General features: G+C 33.3%; 3 protein-coding genes across 3 annotated transcripts; all 3 read right to left on the bottom strand.

The window, feature by feature from the left end:
- Positions 1 to 310: 310 nt before the first annotated feature.
- Positions 311 to 1,915, bottom strand: LOC133302777 (light-regulated protein 1, chloroplastic). Its single transcript, XM_061502599.1, has 3 exons — positions 1,682 to 1,915; positions 1,005 to 1,166; positions 311 to 772 (listed from the first exon to the last, which is right to left on the bottom strand). Exons 1-3 carry the CDS (start codon positions 1,864 to 1,866, stop codon positions 697 to 699), a joined length of 423 nt encoding a protein of 140 aa, XP_061358583.1. The 5' UTR covers positions 1,867 to 1,915; the 3' UTR covers positions 311 to 696.
- A 1,088-nt stretch (positions 1,916 to 3,003) lies between these two features.
- Positions 3,004 to 9,200, bottom strand: LOC133302768 (sialyltransferase-like protein 1). Its single transcript, XM_061502591.1, has 11 exons — positions 9,021 to 9,200; positions 8,855 to 8,931; positions 8,019 to 8,105; positions 7,844 to 7,921; positions 7,667 to 7,758; positions 7,340 to 7,541; positions 6,941 to 7,031; positions 4,638 to 4,696; positions 4,360 to 4,508; positions 4,066 to 4,147; positions 3,004 to 3,981 (listed from the first exon to the last, which is right to left on the bottom strand). The coding sequence occupies exons 1-11, from the start codon at positions 9,148 to 9,150 to the stop codon at positions 3,589 to 3,591; spliced, it is 1,440 nt and encodes a 479-aa protein (XP_061358575.1). The 5' UTR covers positions 9,151 to 9,200; the 3' UTR covers positions 3,004 to 3,588.
- Positions 9,201 to 13,510: 4,310 nt separating this feature from the next.
- Positions 13,511 to 20,646, bottom strand: LOC133302753 (uncharacterized). The gene is made up of 9 exons (XM_061502573.1): positions 20,396 to 20,646; positions 20,074 to 20,120; positions 18,554 to 19,849; positions 16,185 to 16,273; positions 15,325 to 15,427; positions 15,143 to 15,247; positions 14,454 to 14,571; positions 14,026 to 14,184; positions 13,511 to 13,900 (listed from the first exon to the last, which is right to left on the bottom strand). Exons 1-9 carry the CDS (start codon positions 20,574 to 20,576, stop codon positions 13,746 to 13,748), a joined length of 2,253 nt encoding a protein of 750 aa, XP_061358557.1. The 5' UTR covers positions 20,577 to 20,646; the 3' UTR covers positions 13,511 to 13,745.
- Positions 20,647 to 25,211: the final 4,565 nt, after the last annotated feature.

The following is a 25,211-nucleotide window of genomic DNA, read 5'->3' as shown; positions in this document are numbered from 1 at the left end:
ACTCAAGAGTCCTTTAGACTTGAAATATAGATATGACACATATCCGCTTTTTTGTTTATCTTGTACTGCACATGTTCATTTTTTGATTTACTTTATGTTTTTCTTCATTCCATCTGAAAGTGGTAGTGAGAATCGAATTATAAGTACTTCTTCAACTCAAAACCTTAAAATATTGGGTAAAACTTAATTAATTATTTTGTATCATCTCCCACAAACTAAGTCTTTTCAGAATTAAAATGACGCGCGCCATCAAATAAGTGCTCTTTTTCTTCGTATTTTATTTTCAAATTAGTCAATAAGAGAGGGCAGAAGCTTCCAAATATATTGTGCATTATTATTGTAAAATTTATAGCGAAAAAGAAACTTGATGCACACTGAGATCATATTCTATACTATGTACAACCAACACTACAATTACTATGTAAACTTAACATCGACAACGTAGTAGTCATGGCAAAAAGATCAGGGTTTTCCCTTTCTTCTAGTAGACACCCTTCTGATACTCTTGCTCACAGAAAATTCCTCCAAGATCATCACAAGCCTCTGCACGGAAAACCCTGAAAAACACATCCATATAACTTGATGCACACTGAGATCATATTCTATACTATGTACAACCAACACTACAATTACTATGTAAACTTAACATCGACAACGTAGTAGTCATGGCAAAAAGATCAGGGTTTTCCCTTTCTTCTAGTAGACACCCTTCTGATACTCTTGCTCACAGAAAATTCCTCCAAGATCATCACAAGCCTCTGCACGGAAAACCCTGAAAAACACATCCATATAAGATTATAATGCTCTGATACCATGTAAAGAACCTTGAGATACACCACTCCAAAAGATAGCTCAAAGGTTGGGAGTGCCCAAGACCTTATAAACTCCACATTAGTTGCACATACAACCAATGTGGGACTATATATCTCAACATGCCCATAATTCTAAATTCATATTCATCAATGAAGTTAATAAAATTACTAAACTGTTTTGTGAGATCTTACGTCTTTGGATCATTGTATTGAAGATACTCTCTCTCAACGTTCTCTGAAGCAACACTTGGGGTGGTGCCATTACTAGCCTCTGGCTGCGGCTTCACTTCAGGGTACACGTCTGCTAAACATGCCTCCCCTCCAATAGTTTCGCATGCTTCTGCTGGAAACACTCTGAGAAGAACTCAAACATAGGTTATGAATATAATGAACACTTTCAAGTCTCTTAACAACCTAGAAAAAGTTATCAGCTTGGTGAACTAAAAAAACTGATAATATTAGGGGCAATATATTTCAATTATTGATGTGCTAATATATAATAAATCACGATCGTTAGATATAAATAGAATCAACGATCAAGATTAAGAATATAATGTAAAATGATCCAAGCCATAATATTAAACTCGAATTAATTATCGAGAGTTAGAGTACTGGTTAGTTGTTCAATAAATGTATAGAAGCATACAATAAGTATAATAATAACAACATTATATATATATATATATATATATATATATATATATATTTTTTTTTTTTTGATTAGGACATCACCTATGAAATTGTCTTATTGTTGTTCCAATTTTCAGTTGAGTTGGTCTGGTTTTAATAACAGAGAGAAAAAAATTCTACTAATCTGAACAAAATTGGAACTGAAAGTTAGAATGAAGGTAATAATAGAGAAGACTTACGAGAAGGAAGAGTTGTAATCCACAATTGAAGTGTCATGGTTAACGGCTGCAAATTTGATTGGGGGGTAACGAGGTGAAGCACGTGAGCCAGTCAATTTGGTAGGGAAGCTGGTAAGATGGGAGACACTCTTTGCATGTTTCAGAGGCACAACGTTGGGGGCAGCAAAGGTTAAAGCTGTCTGCATTTTGAAGGGTGCTAGTGAAATTTGATCTTGGATTAAGTTTTTAAGGAAGGTTGCTTCTAATTTATAGGATAGGTTGTCCATAATGGATTGAGATATTTGAGTTCAGGATAACTGGATAAGGTTGCCTTTTTGTCTTTGGGGATCATCCTCCTATAGCGGGTTACATCACCCCAAGATATTTATGAATCTCTTGGACTTTTTCACTCACCATGATAATATCCAGGTTGATTTTTCTACCATACCTGAGATCTTTTTTCTTTTTTTGTTTTCCTAGTTCTGGCTCAGTTTTTCCATCTTGATTTTTACCTGCTTTGTTCCTACGGAGAAAAATGGAGGGGGAATACTGCAAGCAGTAATAATTGATAAGCCACTGTGTAAGATCTATGTTTTTTTTTTTGGGCTGAAGAAAACGAAACAGAATTCCAAAATTGAGTTTGTAGAGGGATATCATGACAAGGTAATTTTTTAATCCACTATTATACTTATTACTTCATTTTCTTCTTTTTTTTTTTATTATCTTTCACTACCAAATCTTAACCATTGATTTCTATTAATCTAACGGTTATAATTTATTAAAAAATAATAATTAATTAATAAATATGACCCAATAAATTACAATCATTAGATTGATGAAAATCAATAGTTAAAAATTTACTAGTAAAAAATAATAAGAAAAAAAGATAATAACTATAACCTCCCCTTAATCCAAAATAGTTTTTTGTGGTTACAAAAATCCAAAAACGGACTATTACAATATGTAATAGTTTTTTGAGACAATCTATATGACACCCAATTGAGTATTTTTTTTCAAAAAGAAAAATGAGATCGAATCGAATTCGGAAAATAAGATTTTTCCAAATACTTTAGTCGTTACAGTACCAAACTGAAAACACGCATACAAAAATGACACTTGTACTCCCCAATTTTAAATGTTTGAGTAGAACGGGATCAACTTATTAGAGTAGATCCATTCAACAATTTTTTAGACATTTTGTACGGAATCTCTCACGTATTTAGAGGGCTTTTTTACCTTGAGGCTGCTCAAAGATGAACGAACCAGAGGAATCACATTAGCATGAGACAGAAACAGAAACCCAGATGAGTACTACTTCAGAATAAAAATGAGTACGATCAGCAAAATAAGTGCAAAGTTTCATGCGCAGAAACACAGATGAGGCAGTAGCATGAGACTTCCAAAATAGAAAATCATAAAGCAAAAAAGCTTGGCTACAAATTCCAGTAAAACTCATCCAGTTCACAAAAACAGTTGATAATCACTTTTCTGCTTTTTAGGCTTTGTTGATCATCGCATTAAAGAAAAGTATTTTCCGCAAATGCTTCTTCAACCAATCAATACATCCTAAAAGATTGACATCTATCATACTATTGAATAGGCCCTGTTCATTTCAAACCTGATAAATGAGGCACAACAAATTTCTGTAGTCAGAATCCCTATATTGTGGTTTCTAGATCCCTACCATGAATCACCTTGGAGTATAAATCATCTGGTTCAATGAAATTAAGCATATTCAACACCCTGATTTTCCCTCGATGGAGTTGAGATTCTTCTTATGCGCCGAAAGCCGCAATATGTGATGGAACAGACGAAAGGCTGAGGAGCTATACGTCTCAAAAGCCCTCAGAAGCTAACTTCATCCCAGATTCCATTTAGAAGACGGTTAGGTGTGATCAGAGAATAACAATAGACAGCAAAAACACCATTTACACCTCAGATTTTAAGGAATGTCTGACACACACTAGATCATCCAACTTATTGCCGTCCATTTTATACAGAGAGACACCTCGCATCTGGTGATAGTGATCTTGTGCTTCTTTCCTCAAACTCTCAAAAGGCATGACTTCCCATTTATTATAATTTGAGTTCTTCCTGACATCACTCATGTCTGGCGATCCAGAGATGGGTCCACTTTTGTCAGGGTCCACATTGCCCCACACCTTACAACTGCCAAACTGCCCTAAGTCACCAGCCTGATCAGCTTGACTCCTTTTCAAGCGCAAAGCAGCTGCATGTGCTTGGCTTATCATTTCTCTACTTGGCACATCTGACCAGTCTTGCCTCCTCTTAGATCTCATGGGGGAATGAATCCTGATTACCTGACAATAACACCTACTGTCAAAAATATTTAGAAAAATACACAAGTACATTTTAATGCGGAAATTTATAGTTAATATAAATACCCCAAGACATTCTAGAAATTGGTAGTATGCTCTTCCTTGAAGTGGATTGTGTCCTTTCCTAGGAGCAGAGAAGTATCTTGTCCTACAAGAGAAAAAATGATAAAAAGGAAGCTAAAATATTTATTGGCTTCAGCAACACAGCCTTAAAAGTACAATATATATATATATAAGGATTTGGAGTATCAATGAATGAATCTATTCAAGGACACAAACACAAAGAATATACTAAAAAGGGCACACAACACAGACCAAGAATATAGATAATCAAATAAAAATCCAAATAGAGAAACCTACCATTCAGTGTATCCTGGATCAACAGTGAACCCATATATATCAACAGTATCACACATGGAGAGCGCCAACTCAATAGATTTCATTCCAGTTCCTTTGGCACCTCGACGTAGTACAATACCTTGGAAGAGATAGACTGGATTTGGTAAAGTCTGCCATAAAAGGTAGTTTACAAGAAGGTAGACAAACGTATTCTAGTAAGTATCCATTTGCTCCCACCTGTAACAAGTTTATATACCAAAAAGCATCAAACAAATAACTACCAAAGAACAGATTCTCACCTTTATAACTGCATTGATTTCTCTATGTGTCAGACTCTTGATTATGAGTACCTCGTCATCTGCAAAAAGAACAAAAATTTACCAACAGATAAAAGGGAACAAAAAATTTATGTAGTGAAATTCTAGGTTTCTAGTTCACAGGTCTTGAGCAACTATCTACCAGTCGACCCCATAAATCTGAGCTTGATAGTTAGCGTAGCTACCCAGGTAATATATTAAAATATTCATCAACATAATTAAAAGAATCTAATATATTACAGGATTATCACAACAACAATTTTTTTTATTATTTTAATCAATTTACCCATTAGTTTTACTTGTTTTATATATTAATTTCAATATTTTATATCCTGTGGGGTTTATAGGCTAGTCTTTCAAATCCAATTCGGTCAAGCATGAAAAGCAAGAAATAATATCTATATCTGAAAATTCTAAATTTTAAAATATGAATTTAAGTAGATAGGGTTGATTGTGTATAGCCAAACTGAATTACTGGTTAAAACAAAATTGCATCCCCCACCATCCAATTTTTAAAAATTAAGTACTTTTTGCAATGGGGACAACATGATCATTTTGTAATGTGTCACCTACCATCCCAATAAAGAGCTAACACCAACTTTTCAACTTTGAGAACTATATGTATAATGGTCGCGTGGCTTTTTCTTTGGCAGGAAAATACTCAAGAAAGACAAACATACCCTGATGACTGTAGTTCCAAGAAACTTATTTTTTTTTTTTTAGTAATTTTAAAATGTGAGCAAAACTGACTTTGAATCTGAGACCCAAATCACGTCAGGCTTTCAAGCTTAGGCAAGGCCAGTAGCCGACTAGTTTGGACCCCATAGGCTTGAACTATGATGCTCAGGACATGGTCACGCAGAAGAAGGTCCAGAGAAATTGAGAAATAGGTTATATAAAATATTGGAGATGCTTATCACAAATGATCAAATCCTTCCATGGCTACTTACAGTGAGTGATAATAAATAACAAAACAAATTAACATAAGAAGGGTACCTTTGTAGAGAAAGTGCAATCACAGAATTCGAAGTAACAACAAAAGTTCTGCTACCGAGGACATTTTATAGAACATAAAATGGGTGTATTCACTATTCAGGAGTTATAAAGCCAGTCAGTCTGAAATTAATTTGTGTCACCCATGTCAATGCATTGGTTTACTTGTAGTAGTAGTACTGATGGAAGATGGCTTTAGACTAAAATTGCACAAAGGACAAAATCAATTATGAAACTTTAAACAGCCCAATTATTCAGTGAAGCTTTCAGGAACAGGATACTCAGATCAATAAGTTGTAATTTTGATGGAAGAGAGAAACAAAAATATTTTGGCTCTAAGCATTGTTCTGTCTTTTTCCTATTGGATCCCAGAGACTCAAATTCAGGGCATCACATTATTTCCCATTTTCTTTAATTAAAAAAGAAGTGTGTGTACCAGGAACAAACACAAACAGGCCATATTTTTCTTTGAGTGACTTTCCAAAAATAAATAAATAATGTGATTTGCACATGCTCCTCAAACCATTGAAGCTAATCCACGGTTTGGACTGCAGGTTGCACATCGCAAATGGTCATGCTCAAGTAATATCACATAGATGCTTAATTTAGTACTCTCTTCTTTTTTTCTTTTTTTTTTGTGGTGGGGGGTTGCAATTGGACTAATAATCATGTTAGTAAAGTGCAAATGAGGCCTAGTACCTAACCACTTACTCCTAGACAGATCCCGTAAATAATGTATATTATGATCAGACAAATCCTTAAGCTATAATATTTCCTTTCATCTCCCAGATAAATACAAGAATTAATCACTTAATAGAGACAATTGAAAACATAAGATAATAACAAAGCATTCAAAAAAATTAGTAGGATATACAATAACATCAAGGCTGTATACAGTTTAAAAAATATAGATAGAGACTGTGATAATGCAGAATTTAGACAAAAGAATATTATTTTACAACGCTGCTGTAGGACATGAAAACCAGGAATTCAAAAGTACTATTCAAATAGAATAGGATAATTAGAATGGTCAACAAAAACAAAAATGAGTCAAGGATATTGCAAGAAAACTACAGAAGGTAGAGTTCTCAAAAAATCCTTGGGTAACAAAAGATGAGTATAACATATTCAGGGCACAGAGAAATAAAGCTACATTTCATAGTGTAGCAATTTGTAAATGACAAGGATTTTGAATGGATTCTCAATATAACATGAGACCCAAAATTTCAAGTGCTGGCTTTCAATAAAAGTTTGATACTTTTGTTTAAATATTTTGATGTATAATAACTTACCAGACCCATTTAGAATAGGGACCATGTTACGAGCAGCACCTCTTACAACTAGCCGGAAATCCCTCTTAAGTCCAACGTACTTGGCATATTTCTACACAATTCATAAAGAGACAAAATAAGTATTGGCAAATTTTTTTTAAAGTAGATCAGATCAATGCGCTTTATGCTCTACATCACTCTATTGCATCTTGTTCAGAAGTAAGAAAATAGTGGTTGGAGCTTGCAATCTTGCATTAGCTGATTGGTCAGTTTCATCCATGCATGGATAAAGTAACTGGATATCAAGTCAATAGAAAGCCAATTTTTTTTGAAAAAGAAAGTACTAAAAAGTTAGTCACTGAGAAAATTTGCCCCATCAGAAAATATCAGTTTTATAATTGTATGAGATAATAGGTTTACCTGATTAACAGGGGCCTCATTGTCTCGAAAAACAGCATCGTGACTATCAATTTCTTTCCCAAATTCTGTCTTCAGAAGGTCTCCAGAATTTCCAACAACAGCACACGTACGAAACTGCCGTGGATGAAAGGGGGGTTTTGCAGGCAATAATATATTGAGGTTCTCTTCACAAAGAGTCCTATTATAACACTTCTTAGCTCCCCTACAAGAAGAAAAAGTGTAATTAAACTTGCTTCATAATAAGATGCTAATTGCAAACAAGCAGAATACAACTATATCACTATCGACATGAACAAACAGTAGAAGTAAGGTTTTGGAGATACATACAATTGTGCTATCCTTTTTGCAGCATAATCTAACCAACCATCAGGACGCGTATCAAGATACTCTCTGGTCAACACTGTAGTCATGTTACGGTACTGCAACATCTCAACATATCAGTATTTAGGACAGATTCATCCTGAAAATTTGACTTAAGTGCGGGTAAAGAGGGTGGCAATCAACCTGTTCCCACAATAGGATTGCTTCACATACATCATACTTGTACTCCAAAGGTTCAAAGATTTTAAACTGTTCATTGTACTGCAATTTTTGAAACGTTAACAAATAAATAAATCAGGATTTGGCTATTAATGGAAATTGAATCAAAGAAAATGGGTCAGGAGACAGAAAGACATACCCATGTGCTGTTGGTGCCTTCAGGGAACTTAAGGATCAATTTGCAGTGGTCAACAATATGTGCAGTGAGTCCAAGCCCCCTGTTAGCCTGTGTTCAATCCCAAGCTCAGTACATATCTTCAGTCTACTAACTAATTCAAATTTTTTAACAACTTATACATCACCTTTATTCCAAACTAGTTAGGGTGCTATTAGAGTAAAGCATAATCTGATAGTTAGTCGGGTTTATTATCAATGGTGATGTGACACATTGTATACTTAGTTTAGTTCTGTTGTATCAGTTACAACTGTACGTAACAGATTCTCTGATTATATAGCTGAAAGCTTGTAGATCAAGCATTGTATTCATCTTCCTATATATATCAGATCTGAAGTTCATATCTGTTAGCAAGCAATAATATAGTTACAGTTCTGAAGCTTTCCTTTCCCTTTTCCTTCAGATTTTTTCAGCTTTTCTCTAAATCTTTTAGGTGCAAATGAAGCCATATAAAAGCAAGAAGAACAGATTCAGAAATAAAATAAAATAATAAATAATACATAAGGAAAAGTAATATATACATATTATATATAGTAATAAAATAATAAATAAATAAATAAAAACAAAGAAAAATTTTACTCTCCACGATTTTAAATTTTAATAGCTTTTCTCCGCTCAATTTTTTTTTTAACAAAAAAAAATAAAAAAAATTGGGGACAAAGCTAATTCAGTAACATTAATCAATTTGACAGAATGCACAATCACAAATATCACAAATGGTAAGATAAATAATCGTATTATTATCATGCAGAATGGAAGAGTGAATTTCAGATCCAATACAAATCAGTGAATCAAATTACCACGCATTGCTGAACACTGGACTGAAAGTGAGACAAGAGACGAATTGCGTCTGAATCGCGATCTGAATAGAGAGAGCCTGAAATTTGATGGAAAAATTGAGGAAACATTTGGAACGGAATTTGAATTCGAATTTGAATGATTAGGGATATGGATATTATGATTTACCTGCGAAGAAAGAGGATTGGATAGCGAAGAGGAGGAGGGAGAACAATGCAGCGGCACACACCAGATAAAGAATCGTGGGTCGCCGGTTATTGTTGCTAAGAGACGATGATACTAGCTTGTGCTGTCTCATTGGTATCGCTTCGCACACAAAGTGAAAGAATCTAATCTAGAATGCCATGAAAGATTTAAATCAAGTGCAACGTAGCACTGAACACCTTCAGTTCTGTGAAACGACCGCGTTTTTCACGATGATACTAGACTTGACTTTGCTTTTGAGATGGAAATCGAAGCGCAACGACGTATTACGCTGTTACAGGCTGTATTTGGTGTAATAATAAAATTAAATTTTTTGCTTTTTTTTTTTTAAAAAGGAATGTGGTGGCTAAATTTTTCAGTTGAGAATATGGAAAAGAAAGTCAAATACAGGTCTTTCATCTATAAGTGAGATTCTCGGTGTGTGAGTGTCAATTTTTTTGCAATTATGTTTTTATACGTATGAAAGAAAATAGATATAGATATATCATATACAGATCAAAGTAATTATTGTTGTTCTGGATGACCCAATTCTATACAGCCCAATGATCTAAGTCCAAGCCTTTTCCCTTCTTTCATGTCAACTCTACCAATCTGACATTACCAACTCTCCATACGTCCTGCCCTCAAGGCGACAGCGCCTCCTAAGTGAGACACCAAAATGTCTCACCTTGAGATTCCAATCCTCTGGGAGATCGCCCCAGACACCATAAATAGTAACCCCCCAGCGTTACACGCTGACATCGCCGATGCAGGGTCTGTATCACTGCTATCATAGCAGTGCCAGCCACCCCTAGCAGATCTTAAGGAAGGTTGACCCCCTCTCACCAACCCACACAGAGTATATATCGTATCTCTCTATAAATACCTCCCTTCTTAAATAAAGAGGGACATCTTATCTATCGTTACTCTGCCCGTAATCCTTGAGTCACACACATACACATACCCCCCATACTTGGAATAATGCTTCCTAGTTTGATCTCTACTGTGCTAGAAGTACAACCCATATAGTGACTCTTATATCTAAAGGGAACATAGTGGGCTTATAGATCTCAACGTGTAAATGTATACTTTTAATTAAATTACATGAAAATAGTGGGACATTAAGGAGTTAAGAGGCACATAGTGATTGGTAATCTATATGGGTGATGTCTCATGTGGGTCTACTTTCTTGTTTATCACTTGCCCAACATCCTCGGTCCCAAACTCTTATAATCCCTCCTGAAGCTTGCGATTATTTTTATAGGATTTGTAATTGTTATGTTACAGCAAATTCATTGGATCATGTTATAGAGACATCGAAAACTTTGTAACAAATATTTTGATTTTTGATTTTTTTTAAAAATAATGGAACCCACCAATGTTGTTTGTGCAGGAAAATGAAATAGATTCCTGTTACATGACATTTCGAAATCCCTATTTTTATATATCAGCCAATATCTAAGACCACATTATATAATTTCATGACCTCGAATATATTATTCTTCTTCGATTCTTCACACTTGTATTTTCTAACCTAATTACATTATTCATCTTAATTTAAGTGTCGGAATCTTAATAAATACGCCACTCTCATTGTGTTAATGCAGCGTGGGTATTGTCATGACCCAAACTCTAGTCATCATCGAGCTGAACTTAACCTTAATATCAAATAAGCAGGCAAGTACAAATTATTATTATGATACATTAATGTAGATATAATTTATCAACTTTAGATTAATATCTTATAAATCTTCTAATCAATTTAAAATATGAACCTTATATATATTAAAAAATATATATATGAACCTTACACTCACAAGACGATATGTTAGGCTCACTCATGATAATCAAGCAGTCTTCCTTAATCAACTTGAGTAGATAAATCAAAAATTATTTATTTATCTTTACCTCCAAATATATATATATATATATATATATATATATATATATATATATATATATATGATGAAGATTATATTTACAAATTTTTTGTTTACAAATTTTTACAAACTATACTATGTTTGACCGGTCATACTTCAATCAAGAGTGTATGACCGGTCAGATTTGTGTAATTTGTAAATGCATCATTCCCACACACACACACACACACACATATATATATATATATATATATATATATATATATATATATATATATATGAGGTAGGATCAATTGACACCGGTATCAAATTTGAAGTTTGACACCTCATCTAAGAGCCATTAGATCAAAAAAGATCAACGACTCTAATTTGTAAGCATGTGATACCATTGATCTTTTTTTATCTAACGACTCTCAGATGAGGTGTCAAACTTCAAATTTGACACCGGTGTCAAATGATCATACCCCTCTCTCTCTCTCTCTATATATACATACATATATATATATATATATATATATATATATATATATATATATATATATATATATATATATATATAGGGAGGATATTCTTACTACCAAAATTTTCTACTACTAACTTACTACCTATCTAATCATCATTGAATCAAAGAGAGAGAATGCTACAAAGTTTTTGAAAAAAGAGAAAATGTTGATCCAATGGTGATTAGATAGATAGTAAATTGGTAGTAAAAAATTTTGATAGTAAGAATATCCCTCCTCATATATATATATATATATAATTTAAACTTTTTTAAAAATAAATCATTTAACAAATCTTATTAAAAGTGATGGAATTTACATTTCTTTAATCTGATATGAATTGATTAATAAATAAATAAATAAAATTCTTAAATTCACATAATTATAAATGAACTTTATAAAAGGATTTTGTTTACCGAGATTTACTTTTTTTTATTGAAATTTCTAGCAAAAAGTTAGAGTATTACTAAAGCACTCATAACCAGTGGCGGATCCAGAAAATTAACGAAGGGTGGACACTCAATAAGTTCAAGTACATATAGATCTAGGTCTGGTCTGGAACGCGACTTGCGATCAGCTGCCGGCTGGCTGAGTCTGGTTTAGATCTAGACCTGGACGGATTGCGACTCAACTGGACCGATGATGGAGGAAGAAACAAATGTTCCAACTTCCAATAACGGAGATTGAGATTTGAGAAGAGATGAATCAATATGTAGATGCAAATAATGGGTCTGGAATAGAGCTCTTTGCTGTTAGGTTTGGATAATGAAGTAGAGGAGAAAAAAACTTACGGGAAAATAAAATAGAAAGAGGGAAATTAAAGGGGTAGATATCATAACAACCAACTAGGGTTACTACCAATCAATTTTACCGTTAGATCGATTATGTTGATCTAACGATTATATTTATTTTCATCTTTGTATGGTTATGATCCCCATATTTAATGTAAAAGCATTAAATATGGAAAATCATAATCATACAAAGGAGAAAATAAATATAACGTATTAAATATGAGGAATCATAACCATACAAAGATGAAAATAAATATAACCGTTGGATCAATATAATCGATCTAACGGTGAAATTGATTGGTAGTAACCCTAATTGGTTGTTATAATATCTTACCCCAAAATTAAATTGAAAAAACTTAAATTTTAAGATAAGGATATTTTTGTATTTTCACATCATATTTCAAGAGTGGGCACTTATCTCCCTTCTCATGTACCTGAATCCGCCTCTGCTCATAACCTAAGTAATAAATTAGTTAGTTGAAAGTACTAGTGAAGCGAGCGGACTAGGATGGGTGATCGCTCTCCTTCAAGGCCATCCAAATCTTTAGTTATGAGAATTATTTTTAATTTTTTTAATTATTACTACTATATACATAATAATCACCCCCGAAATTTATATAAGCCAGTCTTACATAATAAACCTGTGGCTTATGCTGAAATCTTCCACTATATGTTGAATTGGCTTGTAAATTGGGACAAGAGGCAATGGGGAGTTGATGAATCTCATACACAGTTGTTTGGATGTGATCTAACTTTTAGGTTGACGAGGGAAAATGTAGAGTGCCTTTATATGAATTATTACGCAGTTAGTGGTTTGCAATTCATAGAAAATACTCCTGATGTTGAAGTACTATATATACACTCATCTCGTATATCCACAGGAGAAAAGATTATGAAAATATTAGATCAGCATCTTCTATGCCTTGGTACTACCGCCGATCACATATGTAAAGTCTACTCAGAGAACCAATTGCACGTATAGGTGATCAACCTCGTAACTATTTCAAGAAACTCATTTTTCGCACATCAAATTATCATTAAAACAAGTTTCGTGTGCATTTGATATATATTTAAAAATGATACAAATAAAATAGTAAAGCACAAGTGACTAAATCACAAAAAACAATTGTGTTATTCATTGTTCGATAAACAATATGTCCAGGATTTACAATTAACACAATTATAATGCACACGGATCCATATCAAACAAACAAAACGTCTTGTAAAAGAGGTGCTCGTATTAAATGCGCTGCTTTCTAACTTGAGACAGCACATAATTCTAGAGACCCACGGAAACATGCAACTAAACTTTAACTGGCATAACTTTGTATTGATGAAAACATTTATTCTCTCCCCACATGTCTACCTATCTACAAGTAGTTAGACGCGCATAAAATACATGTAATCCATAGAACGATTCATAACTCGACACTGAAATCATCTTCCAAGGAGGCGTGAATTGCCAATTTGGCTTGGGACTAGCTGCGATGAGGTTGAGAGTCGTCTAACATATATAATCTAGAGTCAGCGACCAAGTAATCAATAACGCCTGCCACCAGCTGTTGACAGCAGAACTCGATTTTGTTTCTTTCCCTTCTTCCCCAAGTCATTTGTCTTTGGTGCATTCAAGCTTATATTAGATTCTGTTCTTGATATAACATTGGAATATGACGATGTCTCCCCATTTCTCAAACCTAAAGGATCCACAACAGTTCAGAACAGAAAACATGTTCAGGCACTTGCAGCAGCTTGATTTTCTGTTGAGGCATAACTTATTTAGGCAAGCAGAAAATATCAAAATTGCATAATCACTTAATACCTGTTGTTCCAGAAGAATCAGTGGTTGTATTGCTACTTTCTTGAATTTGTAAGGATGGAGAATCATGACCAGCAGCAAAACCAAGCCTCGTAACATTTGAGAACAATTTTCTCTCCCCCACCACTGGAGGACTTGATGACATAGCTGAATTTCCCAGAGCTGAACAAAACGCAAATACAAAGATTATATACACCATAACACATGATTAACTGTAATACCAAAAAAGTTGAACTACTGAGGAAGATGCGGCTTAATTAGAGATAAGGCCCAAGTGCAATAATGGAAATTATGTTGATGTATGACACTCAACAGCTACAGCTCACATAATTCATTCATTTTCTCACACACAACATACTATTTCTATGATAGTAAGACTTTTAGTCACGTGACCACACATTCCTTCCTCCAAAATCCAGAAAGCAGATTACCTTCAAAGTCATCCATGGAGAAAGTGGGAGGATCATCACGAGAAGTAAGTTGATAACTTGTTGGTATTGGAAGAGAATAAGTAGAAGTAGCTTCAGCCTTTATTTTTTCCTTCCGTTCCTAGAAATAAGAATACAGCATAATTCCAGAGACATGGGAAAGTACATGCCAAAACCAAAAAAATAAAAAAAGTAATCGAAATGTGAATAGAAGGCATTTGATAACACAGCAGAATCAATACCAAGTGCAGACCACAAACAGCACAACAGAGCTGACTAGCAATTATATGGGTATGGGGCCCTGTTTTAGTACCATAGCATAAGTTACAGAATCCAGGTTCAACTGTAATCTAACAATATTTGGGCCCAGGTTCAGAAAACCCAGAACAGAAAAAAAATGTTTTCCCAAACCTAAAGCCTAGCCTTGCCCAACCCGAGAAGATTTCCTTAACACGCAATTCACCCTACTTGCACGCCAGACAAAAAGGCTTGCAAAGAGGAGGGAGACAAATAATATAAAGAAAAAATTGATAAAAGCAGTTTTCTGGGAAGAGATTGCACTCAATAATTAGATCACATCCTTTTATACAAGCATTAAAGGGTGTATGAAGTGAGTCAAGGGACACTCAAAATCTTGTTAACCTCCTCGAAATCTATATATATATATATAAAATGCTGGGCTACATCGGTACCTTCTTTGCTATTTGCTTCCTCTGATTTGCACGCTTCTTTATTTCATCCATAAATGGGGCCAGTGCTTCAGGTGGCAACATCTCACCCAAATCAATTTCACAAAGCTGAAAAAGTAGCAAACATCTAATATAAATCATAACAAAATATCTAGGAACTAAAACGACTTTCTTTTAAAAGGCACCTGAAATGTTGTGGTCAACGGAAAATGACTTAGGAAACGATACCGCCTCCTCACAGCCTCAGACTGAGTAACTGTCTCCAATTGCAGAATCTTTCCACTTATTCTGCAATCAGTAGACTCTGGTCAAAAAGTGTTTAATACTCACTAATGCTCCTCCCAACAGAAGATGTTCATTCAGGACACCAGCCATAAGTAACACACAGATATGCAAAACAACATCAACTCGTATTCTCAAATCTATATACTTGAAAAGAAAGATAAGTATTATCACTAATAACATTTCAGATGAAATAAATACAAATTTGTGCAACATTTAACGAAAATTTGCTCTATGATAGAACCCAATAGCAATTAGTCCATGTATCTAACAAACCTAGTGGGTTAAGGCTTAGTGTTATCGTTTGCAACTTCTCATAGAAGATGCTTTCCGCTGATCCTATCATTGAATGTGTTTCTGTTGAGCAGAAATTACTAACCAAACTTAATTTAATTTGAATACCATCATTGAGGTTTAATTCTATTCTGAAATCAATGCTATATGTTATGAGATATTGATTAGCAAGAATAGCATATATGGTGAAATCTTTCTAATTTGTGACTTTGTGTGACATTCGTCTTCTTTTGCACGAGCAGATCTAATTTTGTATGTACATAATACTTACGGGATTAAAAGGCACTGATGAATGGCGCACGTATGTTTATAAACCAAAGTTGAGACATGACAATTCAATTTATAGCCAATAAATGATAAAGTCCCACATTATACCAAAACCATTTGACCTTAAGCACACAAACCAACACACATGTTTCCATTTACTCTCTAAGCACATAGGAGAAATATAATTTGATTTTGCCCAAACCTGTGGGGAAGCATATCATAGCCCCCATAATGGTGAAGTAAACACTTCATGTTCAGAGTATGTAGAATTAGATGCTGACCATCAGCGGCCTGCAATAGACATGAGCATGGTAACAACCAAATGTCACCACTAAAGGGGAAATAGAAAGAAATCTTTTAAGCATAAAGCATTCAGACATAGCTAAACGAAACTAATAGCAGCAATTTCACATAACAATTGTGGGGGTCTAAGTGGTAAAGGGGTTCAGGATGGGTATAAATGATTTGACATCAATGGATAACTAAAGTTCAAAACCTACATGTTGCTAGCAAGGACAAGCAAGCCAGGCTTATATCAGCATCATCTAATACAACCAGCACTCCAAGTAAACCAGTCAACCATAGTAAGACATAACAAATCTTTAGAATGCAATGAAAAATATCAAAACCACTTATGCATAAAGGTAGTATCAAAATGCTCATATTTTCCACTTGCAATTAAAAATTTTGTGAATAACTAGGAGATCATGCAGGAAACAGTAGTCAAAGTGTAGAGATTCTATTTGGATACAGCCTCAACAAAATTTTGACAATTAGGAAATTCTCCCCATAATGATATTGTTAGAAACAATGACCAGGTACAAGAATATCAATTAACAAGGGAAGGGAGCAGATGCTAGACCAACATTGAATACAGAAAGAGTAACTGTCAAAAGCAGGTTAGCACGGCTTAAAGATCTTCAGAGCCTTTATTTTTCATTGAACTTTCTTTTTTCAAGAAAGGTTGTCAGTATTTTATATGACTTGATTTACAATCTAATGCAGAAGGTTAACTAAGAAAGTTCATGCTATCCAAATAGATTGTCAGAGCTATGCTATTATTGCACACCAAGACTCAAGACAGATAGAAACTGATTACATGACAGGTGTTGTAGTTATCTCTCAATTCCTCAGTTTAATCTGAAATTTTCCCATATACTTTGGTTTCTTAGTTTTAGGCTCCAGCTTTATGTTAGAAGAATGGTGTAAACATCTACCATATGAAACTCATTTGAAAGAATAGCTAAAGTTATTGAGAGACAGATTCTGGGATCCCACACTTTATGTTCCCTTTAAAACACAAATTAGAAGTAACACATTATACTGTACTCTAAAACCTAAAGCCTCAATTCATCTGCTTAACTGTTTCATATTTTAGAACCATAAAGACACATTTTCTGTCTTCTCCATACTGAATCTATGAATCTGCATTTATTGCAGTCAATATGATAAGATCCAGAAGAGTAAATGGGAACAGGGTCAGAGTTAGTTCGATGTTTGTATGTTTGTTTACAGTTTACTTAGTTACAGTTAGAATCTATCAAGGGGATAGGTACCTAGGCACAGGGGCTTGGGCTTAAATAGCAGGAGCAAGGTAGGAGGGAGACATTAAGGAATTTAGATGAGGACTGTGCAAAGGCTCTGTTATGAAAGGGGCAATCCTTTGTGAAGCCGAAACCCTAGGAAGGAGAATTCCCTCCTTAGGTTCCTTGTTTTAATTCAATAAACACTACCAAACTATTCTTCTTCCTTACCTTTATCTTTTTTTCTCAACTCTCTCTCTCTCTCTCTCTCTCTCTCTGAAAGCTCAACCCATTTCTGGGTTCCTAACAGAGCAACAAGCTGCAACCTAGATACTCTTTGACTTTCCCTAGAGTTTGTTAGGGGGATGGGTAATGAGGTGAGTGGAATGGGAACAATTCCAACTTGTTTGGAAGTATTAAATTTTTTTATGGGGGCGTGTAAATGGAAGCACTCCCCCTAAAAAATCTCACTTTGTGCTCCCCTCCAAATTGGGGGGATAATGAGGGGTGATAGATTTTCTTTTATTTAAAAATTTGTCATTTCTATTTCACCCATAAATTGAACTACTTGAAAAATGTTCACAAGGGTCATATTGACATTTAACACATAAGACATAACCCTTACATCTCTCCCTTGCATCTCTCTCTTCTCTTATTAATCATCCAAACACAGTAGCAAAATTCATTTCCATTCCATTCATCTCCTTTCCATTTTATCTCACGCCTTTCCAGTCCATCCCATCCTCTCTAAACCTTCCAAATATAGCCTTATAGGGTAAAGCACTAATATAATTAAAGCCTCCTTCCAACTTTTCAAACCCCTATAGTCCTAATTTATCCTAAGCCAAGCCAACAGCAGGCAAAACACAAAGTTGTCTGAACATATCTTACATATTTACATGAGGTCAAATTGATCCACATAATCCTAAACAAGAATAATCAGTTTACAATTCATATGATGATACATTTGTTCTATTCAATTAGAGAAATAGAAGAAAGAAACACAGCATACAGAAAACAAACAAAAACCATTTGTGTCATCAGCTACCTGGTAGAAATTGTACGAATCACTTTCCTTCACATCTCCAACGCCACTTGAATGCCTTTGAATATCTTTTTTCTCCTCATACGAAGAAGATAAATTCATTTCCTGCTCTTCTAATACTTTCTCCACATCCAAAGTCTGATCCGGAACAGCTCCAACAATTGAATTATCCATTATTGTAACCTTACTTTGGTCATGGAAACCCATAGAGGAAGTTCTTGATCCATTCAAACAGTTTCCATCATCAATATCCATAGAATTTTCACCTATTGATGGTATCTGATGTCCATAATCAATAAGCCTAGAAGATTTTTCTCCATCACAAGCCCTGTGTTCATTCCAATACTTCTTCCTCTGTTTTAATTGTTGCATTGCAGCACAAACATAAGGAAGCTTCTCCAAGTCATCAACAAGACCTGAATCAGCCCTGGCCAGCCAACCATCTAGATCTGATATTGCATGTCTCACTGAGAGATCTACATCTGAAGTGAGTGTGAACTTAGAAAAGGGATCACATAAATCTCCATTGCCACATGGTCTGATATCTGTTTCTTGTTTATTTTTATGTGACAGAGTAAATGAATCCTTTTTTCGCGTTAAAAAGGTGAACTCAACATTATCTCCTACTTGATACTGTTTGACATTAGTGATGTGTACTGTATATAAATCCTTGGCAGATATCATCACAAAGCATAAAGGACACCTTTTCCAGCAATCACCTTTGTGATCTTCTTCACCCAGTAATAAGTATTGTAGAATACATGGGAAACAGAAAATATGTCCACATGAGGTTATTTGTGGACACACGGGATTTTCCAAACAAATTGGACACTGAACTGGAAAGGGGGTTGAATATGTCACACATATAATATCTTCCCACTGCAACATTTTATCTGGATCCATTGACTCAGGTGAATAATTTCCTGAATCTAACACCACGAATTTGTAATTTGCCTGCAAAAACAAATCTTTGTTGTATGGTTTTCTCTTCCGCTGCCTTCTTGCTGGAGGGGGAGGAGGAGCACCCCTTGATTGAGAGCGGGATATTGGATCATAATGAAAATTCAGCAAGTAATTGCCATTCACTGCCTGAGATTTTCTTCCCGCTGAAGGGGTGCTTCCTTGAGAATTTACAGACCCAGGAATCTGTAGATTTCTATGAGAAGAAGCTGTTCCTGTTGTATTTCCCACTGACTGGGATGATCCAATTGTCTGTCTTCCCGAGTAACTCCTAGAATGTGTTCTAGAGTTTTGGTGAGATGTAGCCTTCATACCACTTGGAGACCCTAATTCTGTCACCTAAAAGCAAAACAGAACAAAAGTAACCTACAGATACACACAACTTAAACTTCCAGAAACTAAGTCCAAGTCACATATTTCAACTTGAAGACAGATATGTTCCTTTAAAATGGACATTTGAGGCACAGTCCTATTTCAAATTAGACATAGATGCTGTAACCAATACAAAATAATAAATAAACGATCAAATAAATATTCCGGCCCTCTACAAAAAAAATCAATACCTTTTCGGACGGTCCACCAGAATCTTCAGCAGCTGGAGTCGATGAACCTAAATTCAAAAATGAATCAATTGAGCAAACAGCGCCAAACAAAGAAAATCATTCAACACAAACTCAAAACCATACTCTTCCAACTCAATAACTCCCAATAATTAATCACTATACAGAATTCAATATCCATAAAATAGAACATTTTCAGAGGGAAATTAGAGCAACCAGTAGGAATTTGAAAAAAAAAATTAAAAAATTATGTTCAATTTTTTCCTCTTATTCTGATTTGACCAAGCAAACGTGATCATGAATCGAAAGACGAAACTGTGCAGACCTGGATTATCGGAGATCTGAAGAGATCCGAAAGCGATGTTGAGTTGTGGGGAAAGAGAGGAGAGTGATGAAGGAAGGGGATTGTTAACGTTTCGAATTCCATTTTGGGGATTAGGGTTTGTAGATGGCGCAGAAGATGAGGATGATGATGCAGCTTGGGTTTGTGAGGGCAAGATGGACATGAAATTTCTGGAAGAAGGGTTTGGGGGTTCGTTCGTGGTTGAGCTTCTATTCTACTTTACCAAACGAATATCAAATGAAAATGCCATTTATTTATTATTGCCTTTCGCGGTTTGGGCATCTCTGCCGCATCTTCGCCGAATATCGGTTCTACTGTCAACCACCTAATTACAATCATGCCCCGGAATGTTTTGATTTTTTTTTTTTCTTAAAATTATTTTGTAGAATAGTAAAAACCAAATCAGAAAACAAAAATAATTAGATAGGGTCTGTTTGACTGTGTTTTGATTTTTTTGTTCTTAAAACTGTTTTGTAGAATAATTATGGAAACAGTTGTTTTCTATGTTTTTTTTATTTTAAAAGTTAAAAACCTAAACAGAAAACAAAAACAACTCAGACATGTTCTCTAAATTTGATTTTAAAAACAAAAAAACAGTTACAATTTTTAATTTTTTTTTTACAAAACAGACCTTACCAAACAAGTTTTTTTATTTATTTTTTCTAAAAACTAAAAAACTGTATTTGAAAATAGTATTCAAACAGAGCCTATATATTCTCTAAATTTGATTCTAAAAATAAAAAAATAGTTATAGTTTTTAAAATATTTTTTTCAAAATAAGTCTTACCAAATTAGTTTTTTTGTTTTTTTTTTTAAACTAAAAAATTGTTTTTAAAAATACTAATCAAACAGAGCCTATATTTTTCTTCCAATAATGCTGGAGTGAAATTTTTTATATGATTGTTAAACAGCTTTAATTTTATTTTTAAATGTAATTTTTAGCTTAAAAACCATAGGTTCAACGGGATTAGTGTTATTGAGGATGATGATGTGGGAATCTGTTAATTCTTTTAGATAGGTAATTTGGATTAGTGTTATTAAAATCGACCGGACTTGGTTGATCCAACTGGTTGAACCAGAAATAAGATGATTAATCGGTCCAGTTCAATTAACTAATCATCCATGCACACAACCCGATTAAGAATAAGTGAGTCAATCATAAACTGAGTTCAATCAATACTAATTTGATATCAATTTTTTGGTTGAACTAGTCCTTGAAAATTATTGCCAAATATTTCACCACAATTGCACTCCTGGATTTGGCACAAGCAAATGAGAATGAAATGTTAACCATTATGTCACGTCATTTTAGTTGTCAAATTATTTATATTTATATATTTTATTTTTACATAAATTCAATTGAACCTATTCAACCAATGATTCGTTGATTGAATTAGTAACTTATTAAACCAGTACCTGGTTGAGACAATGATAGTTTAATAACATTGTCTAGACATCATAAATAGTGAGTTGTGATTATTTTTTTAATTTCATGACCCTAATTAATTATTTGGGAAGAGTTAGATTTTCCAAGTATCCCATGACCCAAGAAGGAAAAGGATCCAAATCGAGAGGTGTGATAATTAATCAGCTCTAATTTTAAAGGAGTTCTCTAAAATTCACAACCCTACTCTTTTGGTGGTTCATTCGTCATAGAAATATTTATTTTTTAAAAATTTAATTATTTTATGGAATGGTCACAATTTCAATAATAAAATCAATAAGTAAAATAATAATTTTAGTTTGATAGCTATGAATGTATTATTAATTAATAACTTAATTAATGGCTAAATTTTTCACATCACATGTTGCTTAAAAATAGACATGAAATAATCTATCCCTTGATCGATCTTATTTACAAGATGGGTGTGCAAATAGCATGGTTGACTTTTGCACCAAATAATTTATACTTATTCTTCATGAATCGCTACATATACTTGGTGGAGCATCCTTTTGAACGGGAGTTTTTCCATTAATTTGGTCTTATTTTTTACAAGCAGACGTATGTTTAGTATCTTGTGTATAAGAAGTGTAGACTTTAGAATAGGTAATTATTAAAAGGATGGAGATAATATTTAAAGAATAATCTCACGTATCTATATTATATTATAAGGGGAATGATATTGTGACAACCAAGTTGTGTTACTACCAAGTGACTACCAATCAATCTCACTGTTAGATCGACTATGTTGATCCAACGGTTATATTTATTTCCATCTTTGTATGGTCATGATTCTCTATATTTGAAGTGAAAGCATTAAATATGGGAAATCATAATCATACAAAGGTGAAAATAAATATAAAGTATTAAATTTGGGAAATCATAAACATACAAAGATGGAAATAAATATAACCGTTGGATCAATATAATCGATCTAACGGTAAGATTGATTGGTAGTCACTTGGTAGTAACACAACTAAGTTGTCACAATATCCTTCCCTATATTATAATTCAAAATTATTATATGAAAAGTTTTGTCACGTGTAACTCGTACAATAATTTGAATTCTTCTGAAAAATGTAAACTTTCTATCTTAAGCAAGTTTTAAAAAAAAATTAACTTATATGTGTAATGGGCCAAGTGGGACTTGATCATAGTGCAATCTAATTAATTTAAATATTAAATTAATAAAATTAATTTAAATTCTAATTTTGATTAAATTTTAAAATTTTAATTTAAATATAGTCATGAAATTAGATTTAATAATAATGGAGAAAATTAAGGAAATCAATTAATTAAATTAATTGACTCAAATTAAAGAAACCAATTAATTAAATTGATTGGCTAAAATTAGGAAAACCAATCAATCGGATTGATTGGATAAAAATAAATAAATACCCAATATGATTGAGAAGTGATGGGACGCTAATCTATGGGTTGATTAGCCTTCATATTTAGTTTCCTTTTTTTCTTATTTAAATGAGATATTTTTCTTATTTTGCTCCATCAAAGATCCTAGTGAAAAATTACTCCATTCTTTAGAAAGTTTGTTGATGTGTTAATGCATTTTTTGTTTGATAATTGGCTTGTGTGCACATATTTCTTTTGTTCTCTGTCTATTTTTCTTTTTTTGAAAAGTGTAATTCATACAATGATTTGAATTTATTGAAAAGTGTAAACTTTCCATCTTAACAAGTTTTTGAAAAAATTAAATTATATGGGTCACACACAAATTAATAAACTTAATTTGAATTATAATTTTGAATTTTGAATTGGAAATTTGAATTTAAATATAGTCATCAAATTAGATTTGATGACAACAAAGAAAATTAATCTAACCAATTAATTATATTGATCGGCTCAAATTAAGGAAACCAATTACTAATGTGGTGGCCCCTCTATCTTGAACAAACCCTAGCCGCCACTCTCCCTTGGCCTTTCTTTTGAGTTTTAGCAACCTCTCTTAAAGAATTTCAGATGTTGAAGAATCGTTCTTCTCCTGCAAGACAACAAGGTGGTGTGGACTTTCATTGGAGGACTTATGGTTTCAAGTCTTGCGTTGTGTAACGCTTTTGATCAAAGCATTTTTCTACCAATAATTTCCTTTGAGGTAGACAAAACGTCTCTTTCATCATCTTGTGTCTCATCCGCTTATTCTCACTTTTCAGTATATCTCCCATGCAATATCCCTTCCATCTTTTTTTCTGTCATCTGAATTGCAACTTTCTCCAAAATTAAAATGGCATCTTCGACTTCTGACTCAAAACAAGCAAGATTTAAAAGAAAGCTTTAGCTGTGTAGGAAACAACGACAATTGAGAAACCCATACAATTCATGTAATTCTAGTTTTTTGCAAACAATATTCCACTCAACAATTTTGCATCATTTGTTCTTTCCTTCAACGAAACAATTTCATTTAAATTTTATACTCTACAATGAAAAATTCATATCCCTCTGTACTCATAAAACATTGTTTCTCTTTAAACAATTGTTTCACATACGTCTAATGCCTAATACCAATTTCAACTATAATAATAAATTAAAAATGTTTATTTTTTTATGGTTGTTTCTATCAAGTAAGTCTTTAAAAGAATAATATGGTTAAGATATTAATTTTTGTTTCCAAATTTTATAATTTGTAACCAATTTTTAGTAACACATAACGTTTTTAGACATATCATACTGTTATTAAGTAATTTAGTTGAAATATAATTTGATTTCATATACAAAAGTTTAAAAATAAAGTATTTCTCTTTGAATTTAGTTTTTTAATTCTTCTTATTGTTTAGTATTCCATTATAATTTAAAATTTTAAAATAACAATATCTTACATGTGTTAACTCATCAAAAGATCTTGCAGAATAAATTTATAATGTACAATTCATGTTTAAATGTCTTTCATATGCATTACTATACAATTGCTCATATTTGTTGAATATCATTGATAGTGTTAAAAGAAAATCAAAATCCAACTCTATGCAATGATTGTACTACTCCTTTGACAAAAAGAGCAAGACCAGACATGTCATATGTTCCTACTGATATATAATTGACAAGGTTAAGATTATTAATGTTAACTTCTTCAATTTAAATATTATTTATATTATTTTATACATCAAACTTATTAGCAATTAGAAACAAATATATACTATTTTATTTTAAATTTGTAACAATATTTGTAGAGTTACTGGAAATCAACTTCGAAGTCAGTTGAGCGTGCTTCAACTCAACAGAGAAAACGAGGAAGATCGTTACAAACATTCAATCTTACACCTGCTATACAAGGTCTATTTGTAATACAAATTTATTCCTATGATTAAATTTTTATATTCAATTAAACTCACAAATTCTCATTTG

The sequence above is a fragment of the Gastrolobium bilobum genome, unplaced genomic scaffold (genome assembly GCF_033153095.1).
Source record: "Gastrolobium bilobum isolate Gb01-03AN ecotype WA unplaced genomic scaffold, APGP_CSIRO_Gbil_v1 utg2242, whole genome shotgun sequence".
In the NCBI taxonomy this organism is placed as follows: Eukaryota; Viridiplantae; Streptophyta; class Magnoliopsida; order Fabales; family Fabaceae; genus Gastrolobium; species Gastrolobium bilobum.
Note: the sequence above shows the minus strand (reverse complement) of the source record. Positions and strands in the feature narration are given on the sequence as shown.